At 42.0% G+C, this 20,262-nt stretch overlaps 1 protein-coding gene across 6 annotated transcripts in view; it reads right to left on the bottom strand.

The window, feature by feature from the left end:
• App (amyloid beta precursor protein) overlaps positions 1-20,262 on the bottom strand; it is a 223,339-nt gene that overhangs the window by 23,380 nt on the left and 179,697 nt on the right. For all 6 annotated transcript variants that reach the window (XM_028757201.1, XM_028757202.1, XM_028757203.1 and 3 more), the window contains one exon: positions 84-305. In XM_028757201.1, the coding sequence (XP_028613034.1) occupies positions 84-305 (222 nt within the window). The remainder of the gene's footprint in view (positions 1-83; positions 306-20,262) is intronic.

Below are 20,262 nucleotides of genomic sequence, written 5' to 3'. Positions count from 1 at the left end.
ACACACACACACACACACACACACACACACACACACACACACACACATCCCAGAAAGCTTTTGGCTCCAGCTAGGGATCTTACCTTCGTTTTCTGTGTTGGCTGGCACGGAGTCCACCCCGAAAGGATGCCATGGCTGGAGATCATCCAGGCTGAACTCCCCATTCACGGGCAGGAGCTCCACAGTGGTCTTGGTTTCAGTCAGAGAAGGCATGAGAGCATCGTTTCCGTAACTGATCCTGGGCTCACTGATCATGTTGGCCAAGACATCGTCGGAGTAGTTCTGCTCTTTCTGAAGCAGCTCATCTAAGGAAAAGCCATTGTGTCCTTGGTTAATGTATGTTCACAGCAGCCTATACTTCAGCAGCCATTCCTACTGACTATGTGCTATGTGTGACGAGGTGTCATTGGTACCACCTAATATGTCAAAATGGAGCACCTTAAGGAAAGTCACAGCTAGCAATTGTCCAGATGGGCTGCTTTGAGCCTATTGAGACTGGCTGATCCTGCTGCTGATTCCCTCTTCTGGAGGGAAGACCTGGAGGACTAACTGCCTTTTCCTAACCACAGACTCCTCATGTATCCAGTGATCAGGAAGGAATCTACAGTATGCTATGATGTGGCACCAGGGTGGTGTGTTAACAGCAAGCATGGAAGTAGGCACGGTGCAGCCTGGGAACCAAGACATTTTATCTACCCCCACCTTCTGTGAACATGTGGGTGGGTGAGAAAGTGTTATAAATGGGCAGCTTCTCCATTCAGCCATCCCCTTTGCTCTGAAAACAGCAGCCTTCCCCAGATGCAACAGGAACTAAAAACATGCATTTTCAAGGTATACACTCCTATGGACACTGAAGAATGCTGATTCTCTGGGCTAATCTCCTATCTCTGACGCTCAGCATCACACATGTGACCTGAGATGAAAGTTCCTGACTTTCTTTTCTGTAGCTTCTTCCTCTCTGCAAAAAAACAAAAACAAAAAGAATAAATAACCCCCCAAACCCCCTAAACCCAAAAAACAAAAACAAAAGAAAAACAAAACAAAAAAAAACTTATGGTATATACCTGATCTACCCAAAGACCTGAGAGTCCAGTGAGAAATCCTCCAATCATACCTTTCATTATTAAAATAAAGCTTATTGGGGAAAAAGAAAAACAGAATATAATATTATAATGAATGTAGTTGCTACCATCACCACCAACAACCCCCCCCCCAAAATTCCAGAAGATTTGGGAATCTCCCTATTATCTTACAAAAAGCTCCCCTGACAGTTTAATTGTAGTTAAAAAATCAGAGGCCCATTGATCATATGGTATTAATATCTGGATAATTAAATGTGTCATTAGTTATGCCTATGTCAAACAATTTACCAAATTATATTTCAAGCCAATCACTCATTAGTATTAATGCTGGAGAAAATAAAGAAAGTTAAATCTGGATTTATACTTGTAACATTTTACTGCCATCCTTTAAATTCCCTTTGAAGTTGACAAAAAAAGCCACTTTACTGGAAAAATTAATTCTGCTCAAATATGTACCCATTAAAACAATTTAAAGGGACAGCATAAAGTATGCGATTAATATCTTCCTGTAGAGTCAGTTTTATTACAAGAGATTATTTTAAATGATAGAACCTCTAGCAAATTAGTTCTTTTGAAGTCTAATTTGAGTTATAATATATACCTACTCAGTATGGCACTGATCTCAGATTCAATATTTGATGCTTGCAATGACCTTTCCCACACAGATAAAAGGCCCTCATTAGACTTCTGCTAGGCTTTTTCATGTCTTACCAAGTCACAGGTAATGGCCAATAACTTGGCCAAAGTCTGATTTAATAAATTAAGTGGGCATTTCTTTTATATAAATCTTATGCTTTGACTGGTTAGCACTTGACTGGTTAGCACTTTGACTGGTTATACCCTGAAGTCAAGATAGTCTGGAATAATTATTGATGCCCACACATCCACCTTGAGAAGCAAGAACCAGGAGGGAGCTCTTGGCTCCTTGGGGTTTCTATGGCATTTATTACCACATACTTCCTAGACTTTGAAACTTTTTCAGTGTCTTGCTATTTCCCTATAATGTCTGAAACTGTTGGCCCCTCCTCAGGAAGAGAGAAAGAAAAAAAAACCAAGGAAGGAAGAAACGTAAGCAAGCTCTGTGTCCTTAACATTTTTCTTCTTATATTTCTTTCTACAACTTTCCCCTTTGAAAATGTCACCCATGCTTGAAAGTGGATAGATCTTTGTGTGGACTGCGTTGAAAAGGTATTTCTTCAGACTGGCTCTTCTTTCTCATTTTACATATTCTGAGAATGTGGAGGGTATATGACCTTGAGCCTCCTCTAGGGACTACAGGCTTGGTTCTCTTCTTCTCCCTCCTGCCTTCTCAAGCCAGTTAGGGCTGAGGCAGAATCAGCCTCGGAACTATCCGTGATACATCCTTAACACTGAATTCCAATTCTGAACCTTCCTCCTGTTCTGTGACCTCCCCCCAATTTTGCCTTGATAAGTGTAGCTGAGGACTTACTGCCTGCTACCATATGAATGTCCCTCAAAATTCATGTATTGAAATTTATTCCCCAGTAAAGTAACAATACATAGGGTTGTGTGGTGTTGGGGGATGGGATTAAGTGAAGGCACTCATTGCTATGAATGGAGTAAGGCTTTGTTCTCTCTGGAGGGCACAGCAAAAAGTCACCGCTCTGAATGAGAAAACGTTGAGTTCTCTAAGACACTGACGCTTCCAGCATCTTCTTAGACTTGTAGTTAGGACTGTGAGAAGCGAATTTTTATTTTTTATAAATTACCTAGTTATAAATTTATATATATATAAAGTTTATAAATTACTAGCTGTTGGTTTTTGTTGCTGTTATTGCTTTACTTGAAGACAAGAGTCTCATATCTCATGGACTCAAGGCTAGCCTCAAACTCTACGTAGATGAGGATAACCTTGAACTCATAATCCCCCACTGCCCAATTCTAAGATTATAGGAATGTACCACTACATCGAGCTCAGATATCATTAAAGCAATATGAGCTGACTGATCACTGCTCTCCTTACCAATCAGCATTTGACTGCCTTCCCTAGATCCTTCCCAGGTAAGGCATGACTCCTTTCCATTTCAATGAGTCCCCACTGTGTATTGAGTTCATCCGAGATAGGGCTTGTCAGTGTTCCTAGCCAACTTCATCAGCCTTGTGGGTTACAACCCCTTCCTGTCTACAGCATCCTTCTTGAGCTGTGGAATTGAACAGTGCGGGTTATCATCATGGGAGTGCCTACAGAGTGAACGTTGCCCCCTCTCCCACTCTAACAGGGATGTCTCAGACTAGAGCAGCTGGAGAGAGTAGATCCCATGACCATCTTGTTTCTGGCTGTGAAAAAAAGGGAGAATAAGGACTCACAGTAGGAAGATCTTATATTTGGATCTGTTTGTATACAGAGTCCCAGAAAGTTCAGGCACAGATAACCATGGCACCCTTTTCTCATTTATCCTTAAAGTTGTTGGCAAGATACTTCTTCCAAATGGACACAAGACACAAAGCCCCACTGCTGTGAACAGAACACACAATTCACATGATGGGGACGGAGCTGTGGCAATGGCTTATTACTTAAGAACACTGGTTGTTCTTGCACAGGACCAGGGTCCAGTTCCCAGCACCACATGGTTCCAGGGGATCTGATACCTTCTTCTAGCAGGCACATATGTAGTGCCAATTCATATATGCAGGCAAAGTATCGATATATATTTAAAAAATCATCTAAATACTTTCAAAACAACAAAAAAAACTATTAGGAAATTTATGTAAAAGGTTGAAATATTCAAGAAAAGGGACATTTTCAGTTGTGAGAAAAGTCCATTAGCACCAGTAGCAGGGATCCATGTTATTACCTTAATTTAACACAGAAAATTTAAAAGTAACCACTTGTGGCTACGTCATTTGGAACAAGGAACTCAGTATGCTATTAAGGGCAGAGTGCTGGATAAATTCGGCAGGATTACCATTAGCACGGTAGGACTCTACTTTGTGATCATAAGATATTCAAGACAGCCAGCTACTTTGTGATTAAGGACCCAGGACTTTACTGCTGGTAAATGTACTGGCACAGGGCAATTAATTGTGCCTGTGACCAGAGTGACTGTTTTCACTTCCCATTATGAGCTTTGATCCCAAGGTGAGGCAAACCCACTGGAAACCATCTTCTACTGTGCTGGTGGCGGCTCTGACGGGTTATACTTTTATTTGAATTAATTTAATATTTTATCCCAATTCCATGGCCTATACCAAGGATCACTGTAGCCTTTAAATATCTAATATCTTGCCAATGGCTATAGTAAGCTAAGGGACAACATTCATTTTCCCAAGACTCCCGTTTCCCCTTCTGACAGTGATTTGTTATCACCTAACATTACATCAGTTACTTCTGTAGTGAAGAATCTTCTGTAGTACCCAGACACTTGAGTCTTTGAAGGTTAAGTAGGAATATTTAATGAAGCCCAGTGATTGTAATATTTTACTTACTGTTTATGTAATGGGCGTGAATTACACACACACACACACACACACACACACAGAGTGAACCTCATCACCTTCCTCTTTCAAAAAACGCTTTGATGATTTATGTGGGCAAATCAAGCTGAGAGTAAACAGGAACGTGGGGTGGGGGAGGGGAGGGCGAGCGCCACCACTTAGCTATTGTGGAAAACATTTGACATTTGAGCTACTTCAAGGAAAGCAACATCAAAAGAGGGTCACGATGATTTCATCTTCAAATGATTTTAAAGTTTTGGTTTTGTGGACACAAAAGGTGTCCACGGTCATTCTATTTTAGGGAAATGGCCTCATGAATTAAAGGTCTGCCTGAGGAGGGAACACATGAACCCTACATATTCCATCCCATTGGCTCCTTGTAACTATTAAATGACACATCAGCCAAATAATTTTTCAAAATCTTAAGGACTACATTTCAGGTTTTTAAAAAATTAAACTTATAGTCATTGAGTCAGTCTTTCTATAAGCTTCATAATTATTGGTAATTAATTACTGACTGATGCCTTCCATATACTGGACATACTTAGGATTTTTTTTCTTCATATAAACAAGGAGTAGTCTTAGTCAAATAAGGCCATTAAAGGCTTGGTTTAGAGTCCACTGAACCAGTGGTTCATCAGGCTTGCCCTGTTTTTCTTCTAGGATTGAATCTTTATTGACATTATATCTGTCTTAATTTTAATTCTTTGATTCCTTATGAACAAATACCTCTATCAAAATGGAAATTTCTTTTTAATTTTAACAGAGGATTCTTCTAAAACAATTTTAATCTTTTACATTGTCCCTTGGCCTCTAAGGGCACCGGAAGTAGGGCTGTAATTTTTCCTATCAAAGGGCTCCACTACAAATCAGCCATCATCCATTCTGGCCATTTTGCCCATTCTAGAACTATGAGATCAAATTTAATTTTCTAACCAGAGCTTGTGCATGTCTAACTCTTGGCTCAGCCTATACTAATGTGATACTATTATTAATGTCCCTGTGGCCTCTGAAACTCTTTAAGTCTGTGTTCCTTATCCACAAGATTCCAGGTGCTTCGGTGACAGTCTCTGGAGCTTTGTTACTTAAATCCTGTCATGTAAACTCAAGCTCAAGCCGTAGGTGTCCATTGGGGATCTTGGAAGTACAGAATTATGGCATGTATCCTAAGGCATGCTCATAATTCCAGCACTTGGGAGGCTGAGACAGGAGGATTTCAAGTTTAGAGCTTACCTGGGGTATATAGCAAATTCGAGGATCTCCTGGGTTACCCAGCAAAAATTTGTCTCAGAAAAAAGAAAAGAAAGGCAGAATCCTAGTGCTCTTTCTACTCTTTGGATGCAGGGTAGTAAATATGCATATTTAGAGGATTCCCAGGTGACGATTGTCACAAAGGACAGTCGTCACTAGTGGTGAAGTCTGAGAGGACCAGAGCCATAAGCCATGCACAAGCATTAATGTAGTGGCCTCAGTTTCCATCATCACAGACAGACCAGTCTGCAGAGAGTGTCATGCACAGCTAAGAAGCACCATCCCCAGGAGAAGACATGCACTGGAGGACACCTTCAGAAAGTCTTAGTCTGCAAACCCAACACTCGGCTGCTTAAAGCTAACATCTAAGGCCATATTTCTACACCAGGATGGCCCAGGAAAATTAAAAACAGCCATGATTACCTTCTCTGAGAAATCATTTATTAAGCAGGAAGGGGCAGCACAGAAGTTTTTGGGAAGCAGGCTGATGTTTCCTAGTCTCTGGGAATAAGAAAGTACACACAAGAAAGCACCAGGTCACACTTCATTCCTGGCTCTTCCCAGAAAGGAGGAATGTTTCTGCACGGTGGACACTTTCCAGACCAGCCTGGCTGGACAGACTTAGCTTGGCTCCGTGAAGCAGCAGCTAATAGGGATGCTGACTTGTGGGGGACATATGGAGTCTTCCTATGGTTACTGTATGTGCTCTGACTATGTACAAGCCACGGCTATCTCCAGTGCCATGACCAGGCCACCAAGCACTTGAGTTCTGCTATAGCACCTTAAAAAAAAGCCCCACTACCCTCCTGACACTGTCCACATCTGTGGCCTTTATAACTACTCACTGGCTCATTTGGTACCCATAGCAACCCCCACTGAGAACAGAATACACAAACATCCATTCTGAGAAGGTTTAAAATTAACATGCAAGACATGCTAGCCCATGCTTGCAATACTAACACATGGGAGGCTGAAACTGGAGGATCATAAGTTCGATGCCAGCCTGGATATATAGTGAGTTCTAAGCCAGCATTATGTATGGAGTGAGATTATGCCTCAAATCAAATAATATATAGATAAATACATATTGAGTAGCAGAACTGATATTATAACTGAAACCGGAGTACCCCAGTTCCTAATGTATTTCTCTCATCAGCCCATGAAAAGTTTAACATTATTTAGAAAGAGATAATTTCAAGGATTATTATTGCCCCCCCCCAAAAAAACCCTAAGGTCAAAGAGGTTTAAGGTGTAGCTCAAGAGTTTCATGAGGGTAGTGTGATAATGCCTGAATCTGTCACCCCCTATTTTTGTTTAGATGAGCCATTCCCAGTAGTGGTCTGTTTTTCTCCAGGGACACTCGATGTCTTTCACTTCTTTAAATGTCCATGTCATGACATTCTGTGTGAATTGGCATACGGATGTGGGCGATCCTGAACAGCCTCATGGATCTGAACACCTTGGTTCATCGCTGCTGGTGCTATCAGGGAAGTTTGCTGACTCTCTTGGAGGTGAAGCCTCACAGAAGAAGGAAGTCAGTCCCTGAGGGTGAGCCTTGAGACTTTATAGCCCAGTCTTACTTCTGGTTCCCTCTCTGCTTCCTGACTTTGGATGCAATGTGAACAGTTGCTTGCTGCCACCACGCCTTCCCCTTCATAATGGGCTATCTTCCCTCAAACTGGAAGCTAAACCCAATCCCTTCCTCCTTCAAATTCTTTCTTGTCAGATGTTGTCCCCGCAATGAGAAAAACAACCAACCCAAGTGGAGGCTGTTTGGTTGCCATGGGAACTCCCACTAGGCTCTGACACCCTACTTCACACTTAAAAGAAGTTAAGCAATCTGAATTTGAGTTGCTCTCCCCACCAAATATCCTTTTTTGTGCCCAGTGAAGTGGAGTGAGCAGTTTACCTACGTGGCTGAGAGGGAATTAGCAGTGTAGGACTGTTTCCCAAGCTGGGAGAAAACATCTATAGAGATCACCACACAGCAACGAGCCCCCACAAACCTAGTTGAACTTTGACGCCCAGAAAATTAGGGCAGCTCTTTTATTTTGAGCTACACCATCAATCCCGAGGTTTGCCCAGAGTTTAGACTCATGTCCAAACTGAGGTTTATTTTTGTTTAGAAGTTTCCTGACCACAGAGTTTCAAATGGGGGTGTGTTCGGTCCACTTATGGCAGGCAACTGTCACCAGAAAGAACTCACAAAAAGCTGTACATCACTTGTGAAAATACTCCTTATTGCAAATGACATTTTCCTGAAATACCATCGTCTGGCCTAGACTGAAGTTTCAGAAGTGTCCTTCCCTTGAAGAGGAGTTTCCTTGTGGCTTTCAAACTCCTACATCAAACAGCTCAGTTCTATCAACTGCTTAGCCAGAAATCAAGATGAAAAACGCAGCCAGGCTCCTTGGCCTTGGCGAGAGGATTAAAAAGCTTCCCCTTCCGTGTTTATTTATGGAACTTGGGCCAAGGTCCTGATCTTATTTCCAACCACTTTAGGGGGTCTTAATCCCCCTGGGATGTCAGCAACCTGAGGCACTGATAGCACAGTTTTCACACTACAGCAATGGTCTCTGAAAGAGAGTTCTATGTGCTAAAGTTCTAATGCTCATACATACAAACTACATGAATGTGCTTGCTTTAAAAATGAACCACATAGTGAAGAATCTAGCACTAAGAGATCATTATATATTTAACTTACTTTATTAATTTTAATTCATTTTTTTCTTTTAGAAATTATTTTATTTATTTATTCATTCATTCATTCATTCATTTACTTACTTATCTATTATTATTATTCTTTAATCTTTTTTTTTACAGTCCAGTCCTTATCCCCCTCTGGGTCCACCTTCTGACTGTTCCTCATTCCATATCCCTCCCCCCTCTCTAAGAGGATATCCTTACTCTCTCCCTGGAACTCCCCCACACCCTCTTGGGACCTCAAGTCTCTTGAGGGTTCTCTCACTGGGGCCAGACCAGGCAGGTTATTTTTCAGGTATCCTGACCCACAGCTATAATCCTAGCACTTGGGAGGTGGAAGCCCAAGAATCCGGAGTTTAATTAAGGCCAATCTAGGCTGTACGGGGAGACACTCTCGTATAGGTCCAATCTTTATAAAGGTAAGTGTCTTCCTCTGGTCAGTTTTTAGTGAAATGGCATGGTATGGGTATTAACATATCCAGATATAAGCTATGCAGTTTTTGCAGACAGAATCCCAAATGTGGTCTTTTAGTAATGATCATAGAACAATTCTTTCAGACAACCTTCAACCCAAGAAACTGTTTCTTCACATTCTGGGGAGCAGGGATATATCAGTTGCCTTGGGCAGTTGAGAGATGCCCACTGTTAGGGCTAAGGCAAAGGATTTTTCAATGTAATCATTCTGTGGAATTCTCTCAATGCTGCTGCCGAAGCCTAACCTCTGTGACAAAGACTTCACTGTGACCCTGCCATATTCTTGCAGGAAGGAACCAGAGTAATGTTTCATTTAGTGCAAAATAAATAAATAAATAATAAACAAATAAATGAATTTAGCGGTGTTTTACATTTTAAAATAGCAGGCTCTTTCTTCCAGCTGTTCTTCTAGCCTCGTTTTCTTATTTAATTGTTACGGCTGTGGCCATAGAGAATGTCGTCTTTGAGACTACTGAGGCATTACTGGTAGTACAGATTTATTAAGTTTGGGCATGGACTCAAGGGGAAGAATTCTTTCCAGTTGGATTCTGCAGTCCTTAATTTTCAGTTTACTGGAAGGGTCTTCGTCATACTTGGTGTTAAAATATATTTGCTTAAAAATGAAAGGTCAGAATATTTACAATAGCACCTCCTACTATTTTGAAAAACTAATTTTTAGCATGGACAAACAAAAAAGTAGAATGAGGGATGAAAAAAATTAAGATGAAGTTTTTACTTTCTTGCATACATTACACAGAGTCAGACTGCAGCCTGGTTGAGCCCAGAGTCCCCTGGTTCCTCCTCGGCTGCTGTAGGATGTTCTGGGCATCAGTACTGGGATTCTTCCCTCCCCACTTGAGCTCTGAGACACCTCTGAGGCAGCTGATAGAAAGGAAACCAGCCTCTTACATCTAAAGAATATCAGGCCCTTACAAATGGATCCAAAGTTTTCTTTGAAGCGAGTAAGTCACATAGGACTTCAGCTATAGTGTATGTCTTCAAAAGAAACTGAAGGAGAAGGGCAGCTCTGCTATCACGGCCACAGGACTGCTGTCCATAGCTGTGCAGCTGCAGACAACTCTTCACTGTGGTTTCCATGACTACTGTCCCTTATAGCATGGTCCCGTGAGACTTACACAAATATATTGGGCCCTGCTCACAAGTGTTCCCCCTCAAACTTGGAAGAGAACTCTGCCTGGCCTGCGTAAGACCACAGCAGATGACCGGGATGGGAATCACGCTGCTGTGCTAGGAAGAGAGCTCAGTACAATGGATTCCGGTTGATGAGTGACTGACAGATTACTATATTTAGGAAGATGAAAAACATGGGTCAAAAATGGTGAACTTGTGGTAGAAAAGAAGATGCCAACATCTGTGGACAATTTCACGGAGAAAGATATACTGAAAAATAGGGGGTGAGTGTGGAAAATGTGCCTAAATACACAGATCACCACAATGGAGGATGAACTATGTTCCCTACACACAATACATCTCTGTAGGCATGACAGCTCATTTAAATGCTAATGTATGCATATTTTAAAAACCCTAAACACATCCTGTATACTCTTCTCTTCTGTACACTGGCCTGTTTGTCTTTAACACAATCTTGCTTTCCGGGGAGCAGTCCTAGCTAGGGCAATGGCCCTTTCTCTCCTGCAGAAACTCATTCACATGTTCCCTTAACAAAGCGCAGGGAGACTGATGAATAGTACTGACTGTCAACGGGATAGGCTCTGGAATTAGCAAGGAGACAAGTCTCCTGGCATACTTGAGAGGGATTATTTAGATTAGGTTAGCTTCCAGGCATGCCTATGAGGTATCTTTTTTATTAGGTCAACAGAGGGTAGACCTACCCTAAATGTGGGCAACACCTTTCTCTGCTTGGGTTACCACCCAAGTTACCACCTGAACCTGACCATTCATCACCCTCTGCTTCCTCACTGTGTATGTCACGTGACCAGCAGCCTCATGCTCCTGCTGCCTTGATTGTCTTGCCTTGATGTATCCTGTCCTTGAACTGCAAGCCGAGATAACCCTTCCTCCCTTAAGCTGCTCTGGTCAGGGTATTCTATCACAGCAACAGAAAAAGTAAGATAGCATCCAAGTCTGGAAATGAGAAGTGCTAAGCATCAAGGGTTTGGCTGGGGATGGAATCTACCTATCTTCAGGAAGGCACTCACAGTGCACAGAGGTGAGGTGTGGGAAGGAATCACTGTAAGGAATCTGGAACAAGGAAAATCTAACTACTTCCATGGTGAGTTCATCAATATTCATTTGTCAATAAAGAACTCAAGGCTCACAGAAAAAGGCCCACACAAATGCTAGGATGTCTTGTTCCTCAGACACTTCTCCTTTCTCCATTATCCAGGGCTGTATGTAGCTGTATGTTGTCATTCCAGCTTTGGCTGTGGTACTGGGGACCAGAACTCAGATCATATGTTCATATGTTCATAACAAGTACTTCACCCACTAAGCCAACTCTCCAGCCCTCAGATCAAAAATATTAGGAAAAAACATCTGTATTGAACACAAATAGGACTTTTACCATGCTGTTTTCAAAACAATACAGGGTCGTGACTGTTGACTGAGCAGTTGCACTGGATCAGGTATTGTGAGCAGTACACAAGAACATGCACATAGGTTCTATACAAATACAAACTGTCTATATAAGGAGTTTGAACACCCATGGATTTGGGAATTCCTAGGATGGAGGTGTCTTAAAATCCGATCCCAAACTCCTAACATTTAGGGAAATCTACCTAGTTCAGAGGAGATTATATTCCAATCTTTTCAAACTGCTTCAAATATCTGCTTTGATACAGGACTTCTCCTAAGATTCTTTGGGCTCTCTTGAAAATACACGAGTCTAGAAATGTTTTTATTTATTTATTTTTAAAGGTTACTTTAAAATGCTGTTTTCATGCCCGCACAGTTAGCCTCTCCTCACCTCACCCAGCTCTCCAAATAGTTCAACTTGAACCAACAGCCTGTCTCTAAATAAACACTATTAGCGTGGGATCATCTTCAGGAACATGTAATTAATTCACTTAGAAGTCTACTCCTCGTAATTACCGCAGTGCATCAGTATCCCTCGGAAACACGCATGTGCTTTATGCGGTCTGTACTTACGCGCACCGTAAGCATCAACAGTAAATTGAAAAATGATCTGCATTACTGGGCGTTTATACACCTCTTTTCATCTTCCCAGCGTGGTAAACATTAATTAACCCTGGCTAATTAACCCAGCCACAAGTTTACAGATTCACTCCTTTATCAGCCTCACAGGAAGGAAAAAAGCACTTGAAACCTTTTGCGATTTCGTAATATGGAAATTAATCTTTTTTTTTTTTCACGTGGAGGGCAAAGATTCAAGACGTGTAGCTGTTTCATTTAAACATGGTAGAATTTGGGGGAAGTGTCTTTAGATTCTTCAAGTCAGCAAGAATATAGACTAGCCTTATTCAAGCACCCTGTAAACACAGAGGCTATGTCACTTCCTTCCTGGGAAGCCAGAGAAGCTGAGTTGTGCCTGGCACCAAGACATGTGGCAAATACCAGGCAAGTTTTAGATCTCACGACACTCAGAGCGATGACACCACCATCACAGAGGCCATAGAACCACACTCTGCACTCAAGCCCAGAGACTCCATTTAGAGAAGCCAGGAGAGCTGGAGGAAGCCATAAAATTTAGCTTGACGATTTCAATTGAGGGCTCACTTTGGAGAAACTGGGTCTTAACAAAACTATTTTCAAAAGTCTGAAAGTCACGACGTTGTTTTTATAGGATGACTAGGATGGGCCATGGAATGCATGCTTAGCAGGCAGCCTCTGGATTGTTTGTGACGCTCAGGTGTATAACATAAAAAATGGTGGCCGTAGTACTTGTTTTGGATTTGTAAAAGTGACTACCAACGTAAGACTTGGGGTAGCGTAGAAAGGGATTGAGGAGGGATGATGAGAGGGGCTGGAAAAGGGAAATGGGCTAATTTATGTAATTCTATTCCAATGCAAAACATCAAGAAATTAAAAATTAAGAGTGCTACTATAAGTCATGGCTTCTGTGATTAGTTTTTAGAATAAAGAGCGTAAGTGCAATAGTCAACCGAGTCAATAGAGAAGAAATACATTAGACCTATCCGAAAGACCGACTCAGCTAAGGGCCGTGGGCTGAACTGGATCCCCCATGAAATACATGTAGGCCTTAGTTAGTCCTCAAGGTAAACATCTTAAGAAGAGCCATTTAAGGTGAAAACTGATGCTAAATATTATCACAGGGTGACTGGATGCTGAGGGCGGGGAGAAACCAGAGAGATTTCTCTTTCAAAGATCAGCATAGGAAAGCAGCCTATGGCAGGAAGATAGCCTCCCACTCCTGTGGCTGTATGTAACCAAACAACATTCGCTCACAGAAAAACTCATGATCTCCTAATATGGGAGAAGGTGGGTGCTACATACATGATTTAAAAAGGGTCAAGAACCCAGGACTGTGAGTGCTTTGAGCTGCGGCCCACCTGTGCACAAATCTCTAGCTCAGTTCCATCCAGAAAACAGCATTCTTTTTCTTAATAAAGCATGTTTATTTCTATCACTATCCATGTGTCCCTGGACCAGTTCTTTGTTCCAGCATACCTGGGACTCCCCAGGGACATCCTCTAGACTGTCTGGATCCTTGCTCACAATATGATGAAACAAAATGATAACATGCAGAACTTGAGGAGGCCTTCCAAAAAACCCAGCCGTCTGACTCCATCATCTTGAACTTACAAGCTCCAAACACATGAGAAAAGTAACTTATTTTTACTCTATTCGAACTATAATATTTTCTTGAGACAGGATCTCATGATGTAGCCCAGGTTTGCCCAGAACCCAGGATCTTCCTGCTTTAATATCCTGAATGGCTGACATTATAAGCATGTGCCATTACCTCAAGCTTGAGGCTGTTCTGTTTTCTGTCATAACTGAGTACCAAAGAATGAATAATTTATAAAGAGGTTTCTGCAGGGCCTTCTTCTGTTCCTGTCTACTGCTGTCTTCTCAGTGTACAACAAAGCAAAGCAAAACAAAATAAAACAAAAGAACCAAAAACCATACAAATCCTTGTTTTCTTTCTAATGCATAAAAATAGAGAGCAGGATACCCGTATGGGGCAAGGGACCTCCTGCTGGGGCATCACAGAACAGAGTGCCTGTGGCAAGCTTCTATTTGAAGATCTTAGCTTCCTGGAGCTCCTAATGTTAACTGCTACCCAAAGACTCCACCTCAAGGCAATTAGCATATACGCTTGGAGAGTCTGGAAAGTTCCATTGATCCTTCTGTACAGCTGCATAACTGATGAGAACCACAGTGACCAGGAAACTCTGGAAGGCAGCAAGTGCAGGCCCTTGGGCACTCTCTAGCCCTTGCAGCAGCCCTGTACTGTTCTCCTCCATACCTGACCCAGCTTTTTTTCGACCATTAGGTAAATCCCTTAGAATGTATAAAGAGAATTAGTTTCCAACCAATCAACAAGCTCAGAATGTCATCAGATGGCCTCTGAGGCCTACAGGTGGGGCTTTCTCTGCTTTTCCTCAACCCATCTAACCTGATATTTCCACCGATGTTTTTTTTTTTTAATCAAATCGTAATTTTTACTTATTCACACAGGGGTTATAAACACAAAAAGGCAGGATGTGGGAAAGGGGGTGATACCAGAGTGTAGGTGTTCAGGAGTATAGATATCTTTCAGAACAGGGTATCGGCTGGGTGAAGGTTCAGGGTACAGGTCACTATGACTCTGCCTATGATTGTGCTTGGCAGATGGTACTATTCACCAAGGCTACCTATTTACAAGGTCTATGACTACTCAGGCTGGTAAATTTCCTCAAAAACTGCCTGTATACAATAGCTTATAGCCATATGTTTCAGTGTTTTTCCCACAGAGACTCAAGACTTTGTGTTAGCATGCATGTATGTCAGGTCTATGGCTGATTTTAGGCCTATGGCTGATTTTAGGCCTTCAGTGTATAAGCAGGACTGCCCCTGACATCTCCTCCCTTCTCTAAGTATAGAAGGGCCATGATTCTAATCTTGCAAAGATGGGGATAGAGGCCTGATCTCCAATAATTGAAGGAGACTTTGTAAGAGCACCTTGATTTATGGCTTTCTTTGTTTGCTTACTATAAGAACTTCATAAAACTGCTTCCATGTCAGAACATGGAATTTGGAGGAACATAAATCCATGTTCCAGGCCACTGCCAGACACATTTGGCTTCAAAATAAACTCGCTAATGAGGTGACAGGTGATGTGGTATGTGTGTGTGTGTGTTATTAAGTTTATACACACAGTCTGAAGGGGGCCAAATGGAAACACAGAACTCTACTGAAGCAAAAGGAAGAGATATAAATGACTTTTCTAAGAGATTTCATTTCCTTTCTTCTCTGTTTTCAAAAAAGGTAACAGCTGGTGGCTGAGGGTGAATTAAACCTGCTCACTCTGGATATGCAAGAAAAAGACTGTGAAAAACATACTTCTTTTTGTTTCATTTCCTTTGAGACAGAGTCTTAACATATAGCCCAGACTGCTCTGGAATGTACTATGTAGCTAGGCTGGCTTTGATCTTGGGAGCTATTGAGATTATAGGACTGAGTATCTACACAGGGAGAAATGATTGTACAGCCCCTTCACAGGGAAGACCTGGAAATGATTTTAATTTTCATTGCCCTGTTCCCAAACATTCTGTTCCCACATGCCTCACTTCACCATGGGTGGAGAGAAAACTCCCAATGGTAGCTTTCCCACATTTCTGGGGCATGCCCAATCAGATGGTCTATTTGTTTGTGGAACAAAAGGAGAGCTGGTATTTGATTTCTAGCCCATGTCACTTCAGGAAAGACCGGAAGGGGTTTACAGGGTTTTCCTTTGTAATCTAAAACATGCACATGTGACCGTTTGACACAGTGAGCTGCCTCCTGGGGACTGGCATGTAGTGTTGGCAGCCAGTATGGCTTTCCTCGTGTTCTCATTTTGTCTGTTCTCTATCGGACACACACTTCCTGAGTGGATGCTAGGCTGTCAATCAACTGTCTGAGATTTGGATGAATGTCCTCTACAATACTGGTCACCCTGGGCATACCATTAATCTTCTCGTTCGGCTCTGGCTCTTATTAAGTTAATATCATCTTGGATTTGGAGGCCGCCTACCTGGATGATTTCTATGGTGGAATCAGTGATAGAAAAGCGAAAAATGGGGACTGAGAGGGGAAAATGATCTGTTAGAGGTACTAGCAGGCTCTGAACTTCTGGAGAGCTAGGAAAGTAGAAGCTAGGAGACAAGTTCCTTCCAGCCCTATGTTTAGACTGTTTACTCTCTGTTGAGAGCAGTGACTGAGGTTAACAAGCAGTTAGAGTTGGTGGGGGTGGGGATGGGTCAGTAGGTAAGGACCTGAGTTATAAGGCCATAACTTGTCTTGTCCCACCAACACGCAGAGTGGGGAGAGGGAGGGAGGGAGATAGCTGTGCGTGCGTGTGTGTGTGTGTGTGTGTGTGTGTGTGTGTGTGTGTGTGTGTGGTGTTGTGTTTACAATTTCAGAATGGGGACAGGAGGATCTCTGGGGCTCCTGGCCAGTCAGTCTAGTTAGTCTATTTGGTGAGTTGCAGACCAAAGAGACACAGTGCCTCAAACAGACAGCGTAAAGAACAGAACCTGCTTTGTCTTCTGGCCTATCTATACATGTGCACATGCACACACACGAACACATTAAAAACAAAGAGAAAAGGAGTAGTTTATACTAGTGACTTGGGTAAGTTGAGCACAGCCTCAACATTACATCACCTCACAGAGCTGCATTCAACCTTCAAAGTAAATGTCATCTCTCGGAAATATTTTATGCGGTGGCCTCTTAGAAATACATGTGCTTTTTCATGATACAAATACAGCCTTGTGGTCCTTTCACACAACATTCCTGGTCAAACATGCCATGGCTACACCTAATCCACTGAACAGCAGAGCTCAAGATGGGAGAGTGTGGGCTGTTGTTGATTACTGCCCTTTTGATCATGTGAAGCTTGACACAAGCTAAAGTCACCTGAGAGGAGGGAACCTCAATTAAGAAAATGCCTCCATTAGACTAGGCTGCACACATGCCTGTATGTGGGGCATTTTTTTAGTTAGTGATTGACGGAAGTTGGGGCATCCTTGGGTAGGTGGTTCTGGGTTCTATAAGAAAGCAGGCCAGTAAGCAGCACACTTCCAAGGCCTCCATATCAGCTTCTACCTCTTTTTGATTTCTTGTCCTGACTTCCTTTGATGATGAACAACAATGTGGAAGTGTAGGCTGAGTTAACCCTTTCCTCCTTAGCTTGCTTTGGTCATGGTGTTTGAGCACAAGACTAAGAAAAAGACCCAGAGCTGACAGTGCTGTATGTTGGTACCACATGTGGTGACCCAGGGGAGGATTACAATTCAAAAATGCATCACTACAATGTCGGAAAATCTTGTAAGTCAGGACACTGTCAATCACAGGCTGTAGGTAAAGACTGGTATAAATTCACGTAGGATAAGTTAATAATGTTCAAATTTTTATGTCAAAAAATATATAAATACACCCTTAATTTTCTACAAAAAGCTTGTATTTTTACTAGTATATATAAACATTGAATTTTAAACCTTCTGAATGTTTAAAGAATCATTTGAAGTAGAAAATAAGTAGATTTCTGTGAGTGTGAGGTAGAGTTTGAGATCTGGTATTTCAAACAAGAACTCCCCCAAATTATACTTTACTTGGTCCCAAGTATGCATTGAGACACAGTGACTTCCAGGATACCAATTTCCATGGAGAGTAACTTTTCTTCCTAAGTGGCTTCTAAATGAGACTTTCAGATTCAAGTATTTACAGCAACTGAACTAAGATTCTGAAAAATGTAGACACTGTTTACTGTCTGTGGGGTGAGGGACAGACATATAGAAATGGCAGGACGAACACCCGAGGGACCAGGAACTTGTCAGCTTAGACACCTTCCTTGACTCTCGGAGAGTTCCGGACACAAGGTCATGTTGGACCACTCAAAGGGCTCCCCATGCTGCATGGCCAGTTTTCTTTAGAGGAAAAAAAAAGCATCTCATTTATTTGTACCTCAGGTATTTAAAACTCACTTTGATTTCTGAAGAACTTTGGCAAGATGTGAAGAAGCCCTCGACCCATGACCATTTTTAGTCTCTGATTTTGATCAAACCATTTAATCACCCTAGACCCTTAATCTGCCAAACGGGAGGGTTCTGCACCACTTTCAAGTTCCCTTGAAGAGCTGTTAGCAGCTGGGTGGATGCTGAGTGGGAAAGGAAGCCAGCTCTTTTCTCTTCACATCAAAGAAAACAGACTGCCAAACCTCTCACATTTTCATACAGGCATCGCCCTGTTTGACTTACAGGGTGATGCCTCGTGTTTATCAAAGAACAGACTGTGTTTTTAGCAATCCACAGATAGTCTTGCCTTAAGTTTTCCCTCCTGCACCTGAAGGAGGTACTTTCTGCTTTAGGTATAACAAGGCTTCTCCTTAAGGCGTAAGAAAACAAAACACTCAAAGCAAGACACTGGCTCCCTGGCAAAGGGAAAGAGGGAAAGTAAGTAACGGCTCAGCTCTAAATGCACTCCTCCAGGCCTGGCTACTACATTACAAAACCTTTCCCTTGGCTTCCATTTTTTCTTGAGACAGCTTTCCCCCATTTTGCTCAGGATCACAGATATTGCCAGCAGCAGCCTGGGAATGGCTCAGTTTGGTTCTCAGTAGTAAACGTGAGGGTCACTGCTGCTCTCTGATAGCCTCAGAATACCTATACTGCACGGGCTTGCCCCGAGACTTTACATGGGAATGTTCTGAAATCTGAAGCTTTCACAGCATTCTGAATCTCAGCTCAGACATTTGGACTAAAGATGATAGCTAGTCAAAATCCATATCATTGTGGCCCAAATTTGAAAAATTCTGAAATCTGAAATATTTCCAAACCCAAGTATTTTGGATAAAGGATCCCAGACTAGGTACAGAGAAACAAACAGAAACTCAAAGAATTGGTAGAACCCATTCTAGCTGACATTACCCACTCTAATAAATCCAAGGGGAAGATGGTTGGGAGCATATTAGGAAGTACTCATCTCCTTTTACCCAGTTATGTACAAACCAGGAGCTCTACGCTCACAGAAGCATGTGTAAGATCCTGGAGGAAGAAAGCAGACTGCCTCACACTCATAGGTCACTTAGACTCAACCACTTCCACCAGTGTTTCCTGAACGTTAGTATTCACAGTCAATGCTGCCAACTCCAGTTGTTCTAAAATCTAAGAATACTGGGGTAGGGAGCCTAAAGGGGAGTCTGAGGGAGAGAAACTGAGTCTTTGAATATCTTTCATCCTTTATAGTACTATAGTTTTACAGGTAACATTGCTCAAGAGACAGTATTCATATGTATGATGCATGTACATGCTCTTGTATGTGACTACTGGCATGTGTATGCCATGGTGTGTAGGCAGAGGTCAAAGGACAATCTCAGTTGTCAGTCTCCAGTTTCTGTCTTCCAATCTCTTTGAGACAGGGTCTCTTGATTGTTGCTTATGCTGTGAGCATCCAGTTTTTTGTGTCTGTCTCCCATCTTCCTGTAGGAATCTAGGGATTACAGATGATGCTATGTCCAGCTTTACATGGGAAGGCCGGGGATTCACGCCCAGGTCCTCGTGCTTGTGCAGCCTATGATTTACCTACTGAATCATTTTCCTAGTCCACCAGTCCTAAAACACATCTAACAATAGTAAAAGCATCTCTCTCTGAAGACAAGCTATGTACCATTACTTACTCCCATTACTATATCTAGACCTAAGACCATTAACATAGTCTAGACTGTGCACTAACATTGTAGACTGAGCATCATTACTATAATAGTAACTGAGTGCTATCACTGTAGACTGAGCATCATTACTATAATAGTAACTGAGTGCTATCACTGCAGACTGAGCATCATTACTATAATAGTAACTAAGCACTATCACTACAGACTGAGCATCATTACTATAATACTGAGAGCTATCACTACAGACTGAGCATCATTACTATAATCCTGAGAGCTATCACTACAGACTGAGCACCATTCAGACTGAGCATTATTACTATAATAGTAACTGAGCACTATCACTGCAGACTGAGCAACATTACTATAATAGTAACTGAGTGCTATCATTACAGACTGAGCATCATTACTATAATCCTGAGCACTATCACTACAAACTGAGCATCATTACTATAATAGTAACTGAGTGATATCACTACAGAC

Source organism: Grammomys surdaster, unplaced genomic scaffold (genome assembly GCF_004785775.1).
Source record: "Grammomys surdaster isolate TR1022 unplaced genomic scaffold, NIH_TR_1.0 126153, whole genome shotgun sequence".
NCBI classification, from domain to species: Eukaryota; Metazoa; Chordata; class Mammalia; order Rodentia; family Muridae; genus Grammomys; species Grammomys surdaster.
This window is presented reverse-complemented; position numbering and strand designations above follow the sequence as displayed.